General features: G+C 34.9%; 3 protein-coding genes across 4 annotated transcripts in view; 1 reads left to right on the plus strand and 2 right to left on the minus strand.

Moving 5' to 3' along the window:
• LOC120088335 (early nodulin-20-like) overlaps nucleotides 1-4852 on the plus strand; it is an 11988-nt gene extending 7136 nt beyond the window's left edge. Inside the window, exons 1-2 of one of the 2 annotated variants that reach the window (XM_039045559.1) lie at nucleotides 7-655; nucleotides 4256-4852. In XM_039045559.1, coding sequence (XP_038901487.1) covers nucleotides 515-655; nucleotides 4256-4522 — 408 coding nt within the window. In that variant the 5' untranslated portion in view covers nucleotides 7-514 and the 3' untranslated portion in view covers nucleotides 4523-4852. Of the gene's footprint in view, nucleotides 1-6; nucleotides 656-4255 lie in introns of those variants that run through there. The other variant, XM_039045558.1, reaches the window with a different exon arrangement.
• A 2549-nt stretch (nucleotides 4853-7401) lies between these two features.
• LOC120088621 (zinc finger CCCH domain-containing protein 24) lies at nucleotides 7402-12624 on the minus strand. The gene is made up of 14 exons (XM_039046035.1): nucleotides 11927-12624; nucleotides 11454-11546; nucleotides 11061-11366; nucleotides 10886-10958; nucleotides 10569-10701; nucleotides 10336-10489; nucleotides 10144-10227; nucleotides 9881-10003; nucleotides 9602-9772; nucleotides 9381-9515; nucleotides 9184-9279; nucleotides 8346-8780; nucleotides 8154-8197; nucleotides 7402-8059 (listed from the first exon to the last, which is right to left on the minus strand). The coding sequence occupies exons 1-14, from the start codon at nucleotides 12497-12499 to the stop codon at nucleotides 7813-7815; spliced, it is 2667 nt and encodes an 888-aa protein (XP_038901963.1). The 5' UTR covers nucleotides 12500-12624; the 3' UTR covers nucleotides 7402-7812.
• A 1614-nt stretch (nucleotides 12625-14238) lies between these two features.
• Nucleotides 14239-16580, minus strand: LOC120087635 (F-box/kelch-repeat protein At5g60570). Its single transcript, XM_039044476.1, has 2 exons — nucleotides 16342-16580; nucleotides 14239-16136 (listed from the first exon to the last, which is right to left on the minus strand). Exon 2 carries the CDS (start codon nucleotides 15702-15704, stop codon nucleotides 14574-14576), a length of 1131 nt encoding a protein of 376 aa, XP_038900404.1. The 5' UTR covers nucleotides 15705-16136; nucleotides 16342-16580; the 3' UTR covers nucleotides 14239-14573.
• Between the last annotated feature and the right edge of the window lie 1028 nt (nucleotides 16581-17608).

Consider the following 17608-nt stretch of genomic DNA (forward strand, 5'->3'; position numbering starts at 1 on the left):
GTCCGTTGGCAAAACAAAAAAGATTAGCTTTCCAATCACACAATCATCGAGCATCCACTCTTTTTGACACTATACATGCTGATGTTTAGGGACCCCTTTCTACATGTTCATATATTGGTTATAGATAGTTTCTTACTTTGGTTGATGATCATAATAGATATACTTGGGTGTTTTTGATGAAAAAGAAGTCTGATGTTCTTTCTATCATTCTACATCGTTTTGCATATGTAGAAACTCAATACAATAAAAGAATCAAAGTTTTTCGTTCAGACAATGCCCCCGAATTATGTTTTATTGAATTTTTTCTTCAGAAGGGTGTTATTTATCAGTTTTCTTGTGTGGGAAGACCAGAGCAAAACTCTCTTGTTGAGAGAAAATATCAGCACATAATGAATGTTGCTCGAGCCCTTTTCTTTCAGTCTCGAGTGTCTTTGCATTTTTGGAGTGAATGTATCCTGACTTGGTCTTCCTCATCAAACGTACTCCATCACCTCTCTTAAGCTGAAGACTCCCTATGAACTTTTACATGCCACGACTGCTTATTACTCTCTTTTTCGAACTTTCGGATGGTTATGTTTTGCATCTACTTTACAGAATGGCCGGACCAAGTTTCAACCACGTGCCACAGCTGCCGTTTTTGTTGGCTATCCACCTGGTATGAAAGCTTATAAGTGTTTGATATTGAAAATAATAGGTTTTTCATATCTCGGGATGTTGTCTTCCATGAATCTTGTTTCCCCTTTCATAAAGTTACTTCCACAAATGAACAACCGGTTTTTCTTCATGACCTTGTTTTACCCAAATCAGTGGCTGTCGATTTTTCTTCTCAGCTCATATATTGTCCAACAGTCAATGAGGAGGCTTCTTTATCCAACACTCCTATCAATGCCCCTACTCCTATTACTTTTCCTTCACCACATAACCAGTCCATCAACAGTCCTAGTGATGCAAGTCTTTCTCTTTCCCTTAGCCCCGCACTCCCTATAAACCAAAATAAATCACCTCATTTACCAACTTTACAGCCTTCTAGTCCTGTCACTTCACAGCCTAGTCTGCCCCTTACCTTTGTCTCTACACCAAATACTTCTCCTTTTATCTCATAGCTTGACATCTCTCAATCCCATCCACCTGTTTCTAATTTTGAAATCCGAAAATCCCATCGCATTTCTAAGCCCCTTCTTACTTATAAGACTACCATTGTAACCTCATTCACTCAACCCTCTTGCCTTTCTCCTCCTCTCGTTATCCCATATCTACAGCCTTATCATATACAAACCTCTCTCCAAATTTTCGAGCTTTTTCCTTGGCTATATCCTCTCATTATGAACCCCAATTTTACCACCAGGCTATCCCTTTTGATCATTGGAAGGAGGCTGTGAGAATTGAGATTCAGGCCATGGAAGACAACGATACTTGGGATGTTGTGGTGCTGCCTCCAACAAAACATACAATCGGCTGCAAATGGGTCTATAAGATCAAGCACAAAGTCGATGGGATAGTAGAACGGTACAAAGCAAGGCTCGTTGCTAAGGGCTATACTCAACAAGAGGGATTGGATTTCATTGAGACTTTTTCTCCTGATGCCAAGTTGGTTACTGTTCGCGTTCTTCTTACTTTGGTTGTCTCTCATAATTGGAATCTCATACAATTAAATGTTAATAATGCATTCCTCCATGGTGATTTGTTTGAGGAAGTATATATGGATCTACCTCTTGGTTACAAGCTTTCGGGTTCTTCTCATTCAAATGGTAAGCTTGTCTGCAAACTCAAAAAATCCATCTACGGTTTGAAACAAGCCTCGCGACAGTGGTTTGCCAAGTTTTCTGATGTTTTGATTGAGCAAGGCTTCACTCAATCGAAAGCTGACTATTCTCTGTTTGTTCGAGGTCAAGGTAATTCCTTTATTGCTATCCTTGTTTATGTTGATGATATAGTCATCACAGAAGCAAATTTACAACAGCTCAATCAGCTCAAGTTATTGTTGCATAGTCGTTTTAAGCTCAAAGATCTTGGTGATCTCAAATCTTTCTTAGGCCTCGAGCTAACACGATCCCATACAAGTATCTCTATTTCTCAAAGGCACTATACTCTTCAATTGTTGGAAGAGTCTGGCTTGTTAAGTGCTAAACCTGTTTCTATTCCTATAGATCCTAATCAAGCAGTCATATATCTTGCTACTAATCTACATATATCTTGCTACTAATCTAACTTTTCATCTATCATCTATCATCTTTTGTGATAATCAAGCAGTCATATATCTTGCTACTAATCTAACTTTTCATGAGAGAACTAAGCATATAGAGCTTGATTGTCATTTTGTCATAGACAAAGTTAACTTTTCATGAGAGAACTAAGCATATAGAGCTTGATTGTCATTTTGTCATAGACAAAGTTTACTGAGGATTCTCTTAAACTTTTGTCTGATCAGTCTAAGGGACAGCTCGCTGATATTTTTACAAAGCTCTACCTGCTCCTGCTTACTTTTCCATTTTAGCAAGTGGGTATAATCAATTTATATGGTCCAACTTGAGGGGATATTAGTTAAGCTTTTGTTATATTTTGCTTTATATAGATTTGCTTCTGTTATATTTTCTGTGTATAGATTTTGTTAGTTTTGATTTTTCAGTTACATTATTGGTGTATAAATTACTGGCGGTGAGGAAATGATTAAAATATGGGAAAATTAAATTTTCTTTCCTTTACTGATATATTTAGTTTTTTCCTTATTAATATGATATCAAAGTTTTTTAAAAACTCTCTCTTCGTCTTCTCCCTCATGCGACAAACAACCATGAATCTCACCCCTCCTTCGTCCGATCTTTCTGCCACCTGTCAGTCAGTTTTCCAGACAATATGTCTGGCAAACATTCCGACGCCATCTAACCCCGTCAATGATTTACCAATTTCAGCCAAGAATCTTTTTCCATTTCTCATAATAACCCTTACATTTTTCATCACAGCGACATCACAAGCGATAGCTCTAACCTTGTTCTTGTCACCGAGCCGCTCACCGACACCAATTATGTTACATGAAACCGCTCGATGATCTTGCTCGCAACAAATTAGGCTTCACCAATGGCTCTCTCATCAACCCACAATGATCTCCTTCCTCTTTGATTCGGAATAACAAATGTTGTGATTGTCTAGATCTTAAACTCTGTTTCAAAGCAAATTTTATCCAACATCTTTTCACCAATTCTGCTAGGGAGATTTAGCTTGATCTTCAAGATAAGTTTCAGAAAAGGAATGGTCCTCATATTTTCAATTAAAAACATGGGTTGTCTAATCTGAAACAAAGAACAAGATTCAGTAACTATGTATTTTCCAAAATTAAAAGCTTGTGGGATGAATATATTTCTTATCGACCGGGTTGCACATGTGGTAAATGTACTTGTGGTGGGTGTTCGATCCACTAACGACTTCATCCAATTTGAATATTTGCTGTATTTTCTGATGGGCTTGAATGATGAATATAAACATGCTTGTTCCCAGATATTTCTTATGGACTCTCCCCACCAATCAATAAAGCTTACTCCTTGATTGTTCAACAAGCCTTTGCTCGACCATCACCCGCTGGCACTTTAGCTGTCCACAAGCCTGAAAATAATTCTCAGTCCTAGGTTTAACCAAAATCCCAACAATTCATCCAAGCAAAACAAGAATCGACTCTGTCTGCACATATTGTCACATTTCTGGCCACACCACTTGACAAATGCTACAAGTTGCACGATTATCCGCCCGGTTACAAACCAAGAAACAGAACAACTAATCAAGTTCATAAGGTTCCAAATGCTGCCCCCTCTACTTCAAGCTCGACTGTTGATACTACTCCCACAACACCTACATCCTCTATTAACCTTAACGATGACACCCTTACTCAGTGTCATAATGTACTTACTATGCTTCAGTTCAAACTTCTTGTTGTTAAGGTTGAAAATGATGTTATTAATCATGTAACAGGTACTTATTCTTCCGATATTCCTTTTGGGGGCTGGATTGTTGACTCCGGTGCTTCTACACATATATTTTTTCAAAAATATATGTTTGCTGATTTGAGGCCTTTTACTAGTTTTGTCCTTCTGCCTAACAAAACACACATACCGATTCATTATGCTGGCTCACTTGTCCTTTTTGGGTCTATAACTCTTCATCATGTGCTATTTGTACCCAAATTTCAATACAATTTATTATCTATTAGTGCTCTCATGTCTGATAACTCTTTGTTTAATTTTCCAATGGATATTGTGATATTCAGGCCAAATCCACTTTGAAGACGATTGGCAGGGATAAACAACATGATGGTTTGTATCTTCTGGAGAATCCATATGAAGCTGTTGATTTTGTACATGCTTCGTCTACTATCAATGTTGTTTCACAATCTTCGACTGAGTTGTGGCATTCCAGGCTTGGTCACCCTTCTCTATCTCGTTTATCTGCTTTAAAGATCATTTTGTCTCTACCATTTCATTACATCATTCACATCTTTGTGAAATCTGTCCGTTGGCAAAACAAAAAAGATTAGCTTTCCAATCACACAATCATCGAGCATCCACTCTTTTTGACACTATACATGCTGATGTTTAGGGACCCATTTCTACATGTTCATATGCTGGTTATAGATATTTTCTTACTTTGGTTGATGATCATAGTTGATACACTTAGGTGTTTTTGATGATCATAGTGGTGAGGAAATGATAAAATATGAGAAAATTACTTTTCTTTCCCTTTACTGATATATTCAGTTTTTCCTTATTAATAGTTATACCTTTGAGGGTCAAACAACAACTGTAAATGTGTCAAAATTCATAATTTTTCCTTTGGGACAGTAACAATAATGGTAACGATAATGATCCGAACGCAATTGGTTTGAGCATCCTTCACTCGTCAATCCGTTTGCATTTTTTAATTACAAATTTGGAAGTGGACCCTAAATATCAATGGGTGCAAAACACAAATAAACAACACCAAAGGTAATTAAATGAGACCCATTTTTCACATTATCGTTTTCACTAGAGTAAACGTGACTTTACTTTGAAAGTTGAAATATTATTCTTGAAATTTCATAAATGTTTTAAAACTATTATTGGAATGGAAATTATTATAGAACTTCCTACAGTAATTGATATGTAGAATGGTGTAGTAATCCAAAATTTTGTCTTAAATCAATCATTTCACGTCTCAATTTTTGTTCGAAGTTTTAAAGAACTGTTAATCCAAGATACTTTTGAAAGGTTAATAAAAAGGATAATTACAGCTTTTGAAAGTATGTACATACTTGAAACAAATTACGAGGTATATATATATACAGTTTAACCAATTTTTTGCACATTTTCCCGTTTTAAAAGTTTGCAATATCCTCCCCCTAATGAACGCTGAACGCACTGTCTATAGAGGGTCTCAACCATTTTTTGACATCTTGTGCAATGTATTTTTGCCACATATCTTTCTATTTGTTTTTTCGGATAATAGATAATCGAAATCTTTGAATGTCAAAAATTATGGATGTTCAAAATTACAAGTATTTGATATCTTTAGATAACTATATTTGTTTTGTAGAAATATTTTTATAAATATTTAGGAATACTTGACTAATTGTGTTTGTTTTGTAGGATTTCTCCTTGAAATATCTTAAATTTACATAATGTCCCAAAAATTTCCTCTTGGCTATTTGTTAATTTATTAACTTATAATTAATAATTAATATAATTTTAACTTATATAACATATATTTTTTCATTCATTTGATTTTTTAAAATTAATGTTATATTTCTATACGTTATTTTTCTCAATAAAATAATCCATATTAACTCAAGATTTTTTATAAAAATAAATATTAATATTAATTTAAATTTGAATATCTCCCTAATTTTTTTTTAAAAAACTACGATATAATTAAGAAAAAAGTTTTATTTATTTATGCATGTATGTATGTGTGTATGTAGTTGACACAATTTATGTATAAAAAGGGTATATAATAAAAGAAAAAAAAAAAGGATGGGTAAAAGAGTAAAAAGGGGGTCCTTTCAACATGAAAATTGGAAAAACTATGTTTTTTTAGAGTATCTAAAACACTCGAGAAGCCCTCCGTAGAGGTATTCTAGAATGCTCAAGAATATCTAGATTTTCTAGCATCTTATATTACTCAAAAACATACACAATAATTAAGTTACTCACTACATGGGAATCTTGGATGCCCAAAACAAATGGTTTCTTCAGTTTTTTTATATTTTGAAAATTGTATTTGTTTTTTGCAATTTCTTTTACAATAGTTTTTCTCTTTTTCCAAAAAAGGAAAATATTGAATTCTACAAATTTCAAAAATAAAACTAAGATCTTGAAGGGAAAAAAAAGTCTTGAAAACTCGAATAAAAGATAGATAACTAAATAAGAAAACCTATAGATAGAAGTAGTATAGATAACTAATGTAAGCATATTTTATAGCTAATATGAGTATAGCTCAATTGACATATACTTATATTATTAACCTTGAAGTCTAAGATTCGATTTCTGTTCCGTTGTAATTTTAAAAAATAATAATAAATTATAAGTTTACTATTATAATAAAAACTCATAAAAAAATCAAATGATTTTTAAATGAGACATTTGAAAGTAGTTTTGAAAAAAATTGTTTTTATTTGTTAAGTTTGATTAAAAATTCAAATGAGTTGTTAAGATGAAAAAAATATATCAAAGAAACCATGAAAAAATTAGGCCGAGAACTACGAAGTTCTTGTCAAATCAAACTTTACCAATTTGGTTTTGATTAAAAATGATGGAGGAAAAAAAAAAAGCAATTACTTTATAATTAAATTTCAAGGAGAAACATTTTAATTTCCATTATTTTATTGCCAAACTTTGTTAGTTTTATTAGATTTCGTGGAGGTAGAAAGAAATAGCAATTTATCTTATCTAATCAACTTTTTTTTTCTTTATGATTTTTTTTTTCTGGGCAACTTTTTCTTTCTTTATGATTTTTTTTTTCTGGGCAACTTTTTCAGCTCCTTCTACTTCCAATAACAATTTTCTTTTATCCCTTTGTATGATTTATTAACCTTTTTGGTTCATGTCCTTTCAATCTCAGTTTACTATTAACTTGTTCTCCCCTACTTTTTCAAGAGATATTAATTATTCTTATTACTTTACCAATTTAGGGGTGTTCATTGTTTGTTTTGGTTCGGTAACCAAACCAATCCGAACTAAAAATTTTGATTTTGGATATATACAAAATCGAACCGCAAATATTCCTTTCCATTTTCAGTTATACATATATATAAACAATTCTATTCAGCTTTGGATTTGATTTTCAAATTCAAATGAACCAAATCAAACATTCGATTTTCTTATAATTTTCAATTGAACCAAACCGATACTTCAATAAAAACCAAATTTCGGTGCGGTCTGATCAATTATAATGTTTGCCCCTAATTTTGATAAACAAAAATAGAATAGTTCCAGAGTACAAGAATCTCGACCATTCTATAATATTAGAGACAGCACCATTCGTCAATTTTCGTTTAATGTTTCTTGAGCGTAGGGGCAAATTATGTTGAACTAAAAAGTAATGAAGAAAATATTCTAAATAAACTAAACAAATAAAACTTGGTCAGCTAAATGATTAGTGCAGCCACACTTCATCGAATGGCTCTCTAACCGAAGAAATCCAATCACATTAGGCAAATTCCCGCCAACATAAATTAAACTAACTGGAGGAATCAAACAATGAATTTTCCAAGAGCATATATCCCAAAACTTATCAAATCTTCCTCCATAATTGAGCGGCAAAACTCTTTGAAGATGGCAGCATATTGTTCATCTACCTCTCCAGCAGCATCACCATCTCACAGTGGGGCGTATGAGGAAAAAGATCTACAGCCATTGCTTTTACAGGCCGAAAAGGCTCGGACATCGGCATGGACTTGACCCGGTGACGAGCAAGACCAGCACTGCCCATATTTCTCCACCCTCGGTTGTTCTTGTTTCCCTTCTCAATTTTCTCTGACGATGGTGTACACAGCTCAATGGCATTTGCCATCAAACTTTCAGGATTGCATGAAATGTAACTGCACCAAGTTGTAAAATATATACGATGATCATAGAAAAAAGGGAAACAGAGAATGAATTGAAGAGCACATAAGGTTCGGCATTAGAACTAACACTAGTCTCCTCAGATGCGTATGCGTTCTCAGAACCTTCGTCACCTGCATTATTGCCAAAATGCCAACAGTCAGCAATTTGATGGAAACAAAAATCTGGCACTTGAAAAGTCCCTCCCCAATAGGATTGACTCAAGTACATCTAACAACCCAATTTGCTGTTTAACATTCAACAATAAAAAAGAATACGAACAATGGGATGAAGTCCACCGCGGGGAGGGTCTACGATAGCAACAACATTTTTGAACTGCTTAGTCCCACTTTCTGGATTGCAACAGTTGAGTTGGCTCCCATTCTCTTCACTGGCAACCTCTGAAGTCTTGAGTGCATTCACATCGTTTTCAGGTACATGGTTCACTACAGGATCTTGTTCTTTGTCATCCATTGAGGCATTTCTTTCCCCAGTTGCAGGAACTTCGTCACTTTTTTCTGAAGCACCTTGAATTTCCTCACTTTTTTCGGAGGCATCTGGAGTTTCCTCATTTTTCACGGGGGCACCAGGAATTTCCTCACTTTGCTTAGAGGCACTTGAAATTCCATCATTTCCATTGGTGTCGCTTAAAATTTCCCCTTCTTTCTTGGCTCCTTTTAGGTATTCTTTCAATAAAGATCCCATCACATCCTCTGCCTGTTCCCCATTGAGAAAATGCAGAAAACAAATAGAATGTCTCTATAATTAGATCCAAACCCATAAGTATGATGATAGAACCCAAATATATTAAAATATAATTGGTAACCAAAATATAAATAATCCAAGAAATTCGAGGACTTGGACCTTCCCAATTTTGAGATCACGCTCAAACCCTAATTCACTTACCAAAACATTGCCTACCTTCGCTATTCTCCTTATCTCTCCAAATTCCATAACCAACTCCTCTATCTAATCACCAATATACTCTTAATATCCCTCTAACGCTCTAATAGCATTCCTATCATATGATTGAAGTTAAAATTTTGAGGTTGTGTGACCTTTTTCAGTGCCAATCTGCAATAGATGAAATCATGCTAATTGTGCAAACTATAGAGCTCACCTTTGCACAAATAAATTTACAATTATTTATGCCATTGATTTCAGCATTCCTCTGAGCATCAGACACTGCAGAAGCATTCATTTCGATACCAACAACCTGAAATATTATTCAAGTGCAAAAGCTATTAATAAATCAAGGAAGTCACGATCAGAGTACCTACAAATGAATTGCATGGGAGATGGCTTTTTGAATATTACCATACCAACACGATGTGCTAAAGTCAGCCCAATTGTTCCAGTTCCACAGCAAATATCAAACAGCAAAGTATCAGGGCCCAACCCAGCCCAATCCCCAGCAAGTGAATACAGCTTCTCAGCAGCAAGTGTATTCACCTGGGGCAAAAAGATTAACTATTTAATACAGCATGAACAAAAAAGAAAAACATCAGCAGTTTTCTCTGGAAGATTAACGGCCATACCTGGAAAAAGGCAGTTGGAGATATGCAAAACTTAAGGTTGCTAATGTAATCGTGGATTCTAGGCTCCACAGCATCATTAGGGGCCTCCAGTTCAGCGCCATGGACTTTTGGAATGGTTAGGGGCTGAAGTGGAGTATCAGTAGGTGCTGCATTTGAAATTCCTTGGTGGTGCTGCCAAAAAGAAATGAAAAAAAAATTTAGAAAACAGAATACATAAAAGTAGTGACCAGATTTTTACATTTTATGTGAGACGAGTTGCTACAGAAAAGAAATTTATGCCTGAATGACTAAAGAAGTTAGTGGCAATGGCGGTGAATTTGTAACAGATCCTTCAGCAAAAGCTTGAGCAAGTCTCTTGAACTCACTGGTCATTAGTTCACACTCAACACCTACAGAGCAGACCTGCACATGAAAGTGCAACGAAAACAAATGATTGAAAATGCAAAATACAGGTGAGTTTCATTTCTTTCTTTCTCATTTTAATGGAAACTGAGGGTAGAGGCAAATCTTTTCTGATACGATTTATGAGAACAAACATTAACCTGGACAATGAGCATGACCTCACTGATGCTTGCATCAGAATTATCAGAATCAATCAACTTCCCTGGATTCCGTCCTTCTCGAACCTTCCATGGTTTACAGAACAGAAGTGTCAATAGGAAATAGACTGGATGGTTATCAGGTACAGAAATTACATTTCTTAAATTTTCTAGAATCCCTCAATTCAACGTTACCGTTAATTGACGCCAAAACCCAACATTCTTAAATCTATTCCAAATTGGCAAGCTTGAAAGTTGCAAAAATTCCTGGAAAATCGATGCATATTTGCAAGAAATTCTAGAAACATTGGGACAATTTTCAGGTTCTTTAACAGCTGTAACACCCTCCCTGCGTATTCTTATAATCCATCATAAATCATTCGAGGTCAAAAGGCAAGTGTACAAATAAAAAGTAATGTTGAATTGACCTGAAATTTCCCAACATAAACCCCACAGTTGGCTTGCCCTCCAAAGAGTATCCAACTGAAAACTCACATTTGTTACGGTATCCATCTATAATTGGTGATTCAAGGATACCCTCAAAACTGCATGCAATACCACCTTGAAAGTACAAAAAATCAGAATCAATCTGTACTTGTAGTAAACTTCAAACTAAAATGAAGGAGAATTAGACAGGAAAGAATGCAGCACTTCATATCATCACAGAATCTTGAATATGTGATAATCTACATAAATAGGAGACAGACAACAAGCCTTTTAGAAAAACCTTATATGAAGCATGTACCTATATCCCTTGATTTCAATATCCATTCAGGAAGAGAAACACCGTGTGGACAGGCTTTTCGTGCATTCCTAGTCTGTCGGGATAAATTGAATGGTCAAGAATTATATTCGACAGAGAATTGATTGTAAGATGAATTCAAATATGAATGCAAATTGTAAAGGATGAAAGCTCTTACAAGTTTTTTGAGAACATGCAACAATGAGTTTTTTTTATGATCTAACTGATCACTGTATGACATGTGAGCAAGGGGAGCCACCACTTCACGGGCACTTTTTCCTTTTGAAACAGAATCACTAGGAGTAGAACTCCCATCATTTATGTTAGCAGCATCTTCACCATCATTTGATGTTAAAGAGACAACCACTGAAGATACAGAGCTATTATCACAATCGATCAATGATTTAATTGTCTTTTCAAATGATCTGGGAATCACATCTGCAACCTTCAAATTCTTTTTGCCGATAACTTTTCCTTGCAACTCCTATTGAATCCAAACTTCGAAGAATCATCCCAAATTCAATTTAAATTCATAGATTGAAGAAATTTAAGTTTTTAACAAGTGATATACCTCAACAGAACTTTTCAACTGTTCTGTACTTTTAAAACTAACAAAACCTACAGTCATCCCTTTCTTTTTCTTGGCGAAATTAAAGAGAATACTCTGCAAAAAGAAGACGTAGCAGTGCCACAGGGTTAAAAAAAACTATTCAGCGGCAGGGGATAACGAGATAAACAATTTATGAGAGGCCTCCCATAAACTCCAACAAGGAAAAATGAGTAAGAGAACAAACGACTGCACAAAAATCTCTTGAAACGAACCATCAATTTTCTAATACTAATCAGGTCCAACATATCTTCAATTCTACTTGGTACATATCCATACACGGTTCCACAAGATTACAGGATTGAATGCTAACAAATAGGAGAGGAGATGAGTGGCTTTAATGTCAATAATAAATGACGAGCTTGCAAATTATCAAAGAAGATATAAGCAAGCAGAGACTAAAAAGTGAACTGAAAACCACACAGAATTCTACTAACCTGTTCATTCAAATAGTTCCTCAGATTCTCAGAATTCCATTTCCTCGGCAAATGAACTAAGCATTTGCTAAGCCCATTATCCCTTCCGTCATTGCCATCCTCCTCGTCGTCGTCAACGACAGCCTCCGTCATCATGACCTCCTCTTCCTTAACTTCCTCCCCCACTTTCATCACCTTCTTAGCCCGCTCTGATGTGGGATCCCACGAGTTATCAGGGCGTTGCCTTAGCTCCTCCTCGCCATGAGCATAGCGACACTCACTTCCGTGGCTACACGACCCCGAATTACGCCTAAAGTAAGAGCATAAACTAGTTTTCCAAAGAGGATTCAGAGACGGATCCAGCTTCGGATTCTCAGTATTAGAATCAGGGTCCGTTCTCTTCCGCTTTTCCCCCGCAACACTAGCTCCGTTGGATTGGCAATCAGATTGGTCCGGTAAAGATTCCGGCGGCAGAGCAGTAGTGACTGGGAAGTTATCAGTGTTGTCTTGGGCGTCCATCGAGGTTTGTAGATGAGCATCGGAAGTTATTGGGGCTTCAGTAACAAGGGTTTCTTCAATTGAAGAGGCCGCCATTGGAGGAAACCAAAATCTTGAGAGAATCAGTTGGTTCAGTTAGGTGATTATGTGTGTGGTTTTGTGAAGTTGAAGTGAAAGTGAGTCTTCGGTCGTTTTCTTTTTGTTTATACATATTGATGATATTAGGGTAGTTTCTAATGAATAGTCTGACCCAGATGAATTCGGTTTTTCCGACGTGACGTTCCCAGTTTTACCGACTCGTCGAAACTTTCGCGCACACGTTTTTTTTCGCTTTAATACCACCTTCTTTTGGGACGGATTGTGTGGAATTAGTAGGTCTGTTAAAAAAAGTCGATGATCAAACAAAATTCATCAACTCAACTCAATCGATGTGATTTGGATTGAATTATTAACTATTTTAAATTGAGTTATGTTCAAATAAATAAAAAATTTTGAATTGAATTAATTCATAGATTTACCTAAAATAACTCAAACAAATCTGAGTTCCAAACTTATTATTAATTTTAAAATGTATATTTTCTTTTGCTTATAAAATTATAATACAATTATATACTCATATATTTATTTTAGTTTTACTTAATTTCATTAGTTTTTTTTTTTTAATTTATTCTCCAATGACTCCTGAAAGTAGTTTATTTTTGTTAATCTTAATTCAATATATTAACATTTTACTCTTTCTAAAACAAAATTTTAAATCAATTACTCGAATAACTTGAATCAACTCAACCTAAATGTTTCATGGTTGAGTTGCATTTTTTCAATGAGGATTACTTGGGTTGACGAACAACCCTAAAATTATGGAAACGACTTTATTGGCGTGATTCGTGCTGATACTTGCTCTCACTTTTGATTCTCACTACTTGCTATTTTTTTTCTTTCCTTCCTTTTGTGATTCATTAATGCAAATCTCATTCTTTTATTATCATTATTATTATTATTTTCTAATTCTCGATACTCGCTATGCAATACGTTTAAAGGAATAACAACTCGAAATAATGTAAAGAGAAAAGAGAAAATTTCAACTAGTAACAAGAGTAAATAACAAGAGCAAGAACCAAGTATCAACATGAGTAAAATGGAGCAATTTCATAATTTCACAAAATTTTATAAAACTTGAGTTCTAAAATGGCCTACTGATTCAATAATATTTGTTTTCCATATTTGATTTCAACAAAATATCATACTGACGTATATTCATTTTGACACTTCATGAAGACAGATTTTCTTGGTATATATCTAGTCTCTTGCTAAGTCAATTTCTATACAGATTTTCACAAAAAAAATTTAGGCTGTTCAAGTCTAAGTTAATGTCTTATGGTTTAAGATAATCATCTCATTAGCTTATACAAAAAGATTTGACATGAAAAACAACAGACTTCATCACCTTCACAACCCCATTTATCCAAATTCTCTAGAAAATATGAAAATTTAGAAGAGTATACAAGATTAGTTGTTTGACTTCTTTCTAATGCTCGTTTATAACGCCGTGCAACACTTCAAATGCATTTTCTGTTCGTACCTAAATCGGTTTAAACTTTAGCTTGAACCAAACCTATTTAGCTTAACCTGTTCTTGAACTCAACCTATTTGTTGATTACTACAATCCAAAATGGATCAGGAGTTGGACAACAAAAATACCAAACAGCAGAATAACGAAACGCCAAGAAGTGTTTAGAGGAAAAGAAGAAATTTAACAAGAGAGAGCAGAAAAAATTGCTTCAAAAGCACAGCTGATAGAAAGTCAGAAGGGATTGAATTTCTTTTGGTAGAGAGAATTGTCTGTAAAATGATTACCTAAATTCTGAAACAACAATAATTGGAAACTAACTTTTACACAAAATGTTACCTACAAGAAAGATAGGACACAAAAAATTACACGGGGGCTGGGGTAATTTTACCTATTACTTGACAAATCCGAAGGCAGCAAAAGGGAGATAAGGTAATCCATATATTGAGTAAAAGCCAAATCCAGAAAAGAGTGAAACTATGTAAACAATTATTAGCTACAGTTATGAAAAACCAACACTAAGAAGAAGATCCCTTTGTAGAAGAGAAACCAAAAAAAAAAAAACTAGCTTCTGTCAAATCAAATCAAGTTATAAATGATTCTTCAACAGCCCATAACTGCACAGTTGTAGACAAAAACCCCAACATGTTCCTTCACTCCTACTATCTTCCAATCCAAAATCCCATTATTGACTCCTGACTTTGGACACCAAGAACTTAGCACAATAGATTCACCTTCTGGCCCTCTCTGTCCTCCTACAACCAGAAGCTTTTCCCCACAAGCCTTGAAAGCAAGTCCCCATCCATTTGAAGAATCTGCTCTCACTGGAAGTCTCCCCAACACATTCCATGTGTTCCCCATTTTGTCATACTTCATAACCATGTTTGTTAAATGCTCCACTGCATATAGTTCATTCTCCACAACTGCAACTAGAGGAGGAGCCTGAGCACCTTGATTCACGTATGGATACATGCCTTCTATTTTTCTCCACTTTCTCTTCTTTAAATCATACTCCTCTCCACATGTTAGTGATGCTGTAGGACTCGACATCCCACCAATCACGTAGAATTTCTCGTTCATAAAGAACCCAGAACACGACCGACGAGGGACATGCATATCGGGCAACATTTCCCACCGACCCTTTGACGAGTCATATAACTCTGCTGATTTAAGAACATTCCCCTTTTTATCACTCCCACCTGCTACAATCGCTATTGAACCAAGGCTACCTGACCCAAACAAACAACGAGGCTGGTTCATTCCTCGACATTTTACCCAAGAATGAGAAAAAAACGCATATCTCCATATAGCAAAATCGTAAAACTCCCGACCGAAAACCAACAACTCGCTGCCTACTGCTAAGGACTCCTTATCAGCATGGTTGAAACACTCATCACATGGCATCTTAGGCAATGCCATCCATTTATTTCTATCAGGATCAAACACCTCCCACTCCTTTAAATCACAAACCAGATACACCCAATACTCCACAATCCCTATCTTCTTCCTCAACTCAGCCACAGCACCACTTCTAATCTGCTTGTTAAACCTTGAGTTAACACATGCTAAAGAAGCATAATCTGACCTTCGAACGTAAGCAAAGCAATTCATTGCTGCATCATCATTGAGCCCTGGTATAAGTGAATCATTCGATATGCGTCGACGCTGTGAACCATCAAGTGTTCTTTCTATCAAATCTACATTTGAAGAATAACCAGCTTTTTCATCCTCCATCTCCTCCAATAAGGTATTACAAAGAAACTTTGTTTGTCAATGTCAGCAAAAATTGATATTCTAATTTTAAAACAAAAGAATCAACAAGCTGTATCAATAAAGACCACCAATCTCAAAATGTAATATCCTGGCGGCCTCTGATTATCTTCCCAATACCCAGGAAACAAATTCCGATCCTTGAAAGCAGCAATCAATAAACACTTATTTCCCTCTCCCATTAATTTATTGAAACAGAGTGAGAACATGTGAAGCATCTATACTCATAATATTCCATTTATACGATATTTGCGATACTATGCGCTCGAACTTATAACCAGTTAGAAGTTCTCGCAGTCCTCAGCAAACAGATTAAGAAACCCAATACACCTAATCCTATCACCAATAACCTCCACGAACGATCTGAATTTCTTTCCAGCCGCCAAAAAGAACGATCTGGAATTTTTTTTTTAAAAGAGAGAGAGAGATTAGCGAGAAATCCCAAACCCAGAAAGAAAACAAACAGATAACAATCACGAGTTCTAAAATCATAGGTATAAGAAGGGTATTGCATGGAAATGGATCGAAATCAAAAGAAAGAGGGATACAGGGAAATTAATTAAGCAGATTAGAGGAAAGAATTGGAAAAAGAAAGCCAGACCTGAAATTGGGGAAAGTAAGAAGGATCTATTACTTGGGTCTCCTATGAACGCGGTGGCCTGAAGTAGTAACCGACGAACATGTCGGAATGAAAGCCGGAAGAAGAAGAAGATGAAGAAGAAGAAGAAGAAGAAGAAGAAGAAGAAGATGAAGCAGAGTGGAGTCAGCCTTGGCGAACCAAAACAGCGGTACCAGATCACATTGGTGGGGCGGCCCCGAGTTGTGTCAATCTGATGTAATTTTTTTAATTTATATAATTTAATTTGTGTATATATATATATAATATAAAGAATGGGGAAAAAAAAGTAAATATGGTAAATTCTCGCAGACATCACCGTACTTCTGGGTATTTGTACTTCCACCCCGCCTCTCTCCATTTTGCACTTTGGGGTTTCTTTCTTCTTTTTATTACTATCCCTTTTTATTTTTTACAAAATATGTTATTTAGAGCAAATTATAAAAATCATCCCTAAAATATGATATTAGTTATAATTATTTCTCTTAGACTTTCAATTTTAAAAATTGAGCTCTCAAACTTATATAAAGATTAAAATTGGACCCTTGAACTTATATAATTGTATAAATTGTAATAATTGTATAAGTTTGATGGTTCAATTTTTACCATTTGTAGGTCCAATTTCTAAGTTTAATAAACTTTATGTCCAATTTTAATATTTTTAGAACTTTGGGAGCCCAATTTTTACAATTGAAAGTTTGAGGATACAATTATAAGTACTATTATACTTCAAGAGTGGTTTTTAGAATTTGCCCTATTATTTATTTTAAATAAATTCTCAAATTTTGAAAATGTCTCATAAATTATAGATCTTTATTAAACAAAAAAAACAAAAAATAGTCAATACCTTCATACGTATTTTTTGTGTTTTTCGATATCCTTTCTGGTTGGGTTTTGTAACTTTTGTTTTTGTCTTCGTTCAAGTTATGAGATTGTTTTCTCCGTGTTGCAAATCAATATCTTTGTTAAAAAAATAAAAAATAAAAGTTCGATCACGTATTAGATATCTTATAAATTTAATAACGGTGGTCCACGTTCAAAGGTTTAGAGAATTATTTAATGATTTTTACCGTTAAAAATGTCTAAGGACCAAATTTATAATTTAATATTTTATTTTTTAATACGAAATTACCGTTTTAATTTTGGTTTTTATATTTTGTATTTGGGATTTTTTTTGTTCAATTATATAACATAAAGATTTGATCGTCCGACTTTTTCTTTTTGGATTATAAGGACTGTTTTAACTTTTTGT

Source organism: Benincasa hispida, chromosome 10 (assembly GCF_009727055.1).
Source record: "Benincasa hispida cultivar B227 chromosome 10, ASM972705v1, whole genome shotgun sequence".
NCBI classification, from domain to species: domain Eukaryota; kingdom Viridiplantae; phylum Streptophyta; class Magnoliopsida; order Cucurbitales; family Cucurbitaceae; genus Benincasa; species Benincasa hispida.

What these genes read in the sequence shown, in the direction of transcription:
- LOC120088621 (XM_039046035.1), bottom strand. Translation starts at nt 12,499, where the DNA reads ATGGCGGCCTCTTCAATTGAAGAAACCCTTGTTACTGAAGCCCCAATA. An exon ending in ATTGAAATCAAGGGATATAG is followed by an intron (nt 10,702 to 10,885) that starts GTACATGCTTCA and finishes TGTACTTTCAAG; the next exon opens with GTGGTATTGCATGCAGTTTT. An exon ending in ACGCATCTGAGGAGACTAGT is followed by an intron (nt 8,060 to 8,153) that starts GTTAGTTCTAAT and finishes AACTTGGTGCAG; the next exon opens with TTACATTTCATGCAATCCTG.
- LOC120087635 (XM_039044476.1), bottom strand. Translation starts at nt 15,704, where the DNA reads ATGGAGGATGAAAAAGCTGGTTATTCTTCAAATGTAGATTTGATAGAA.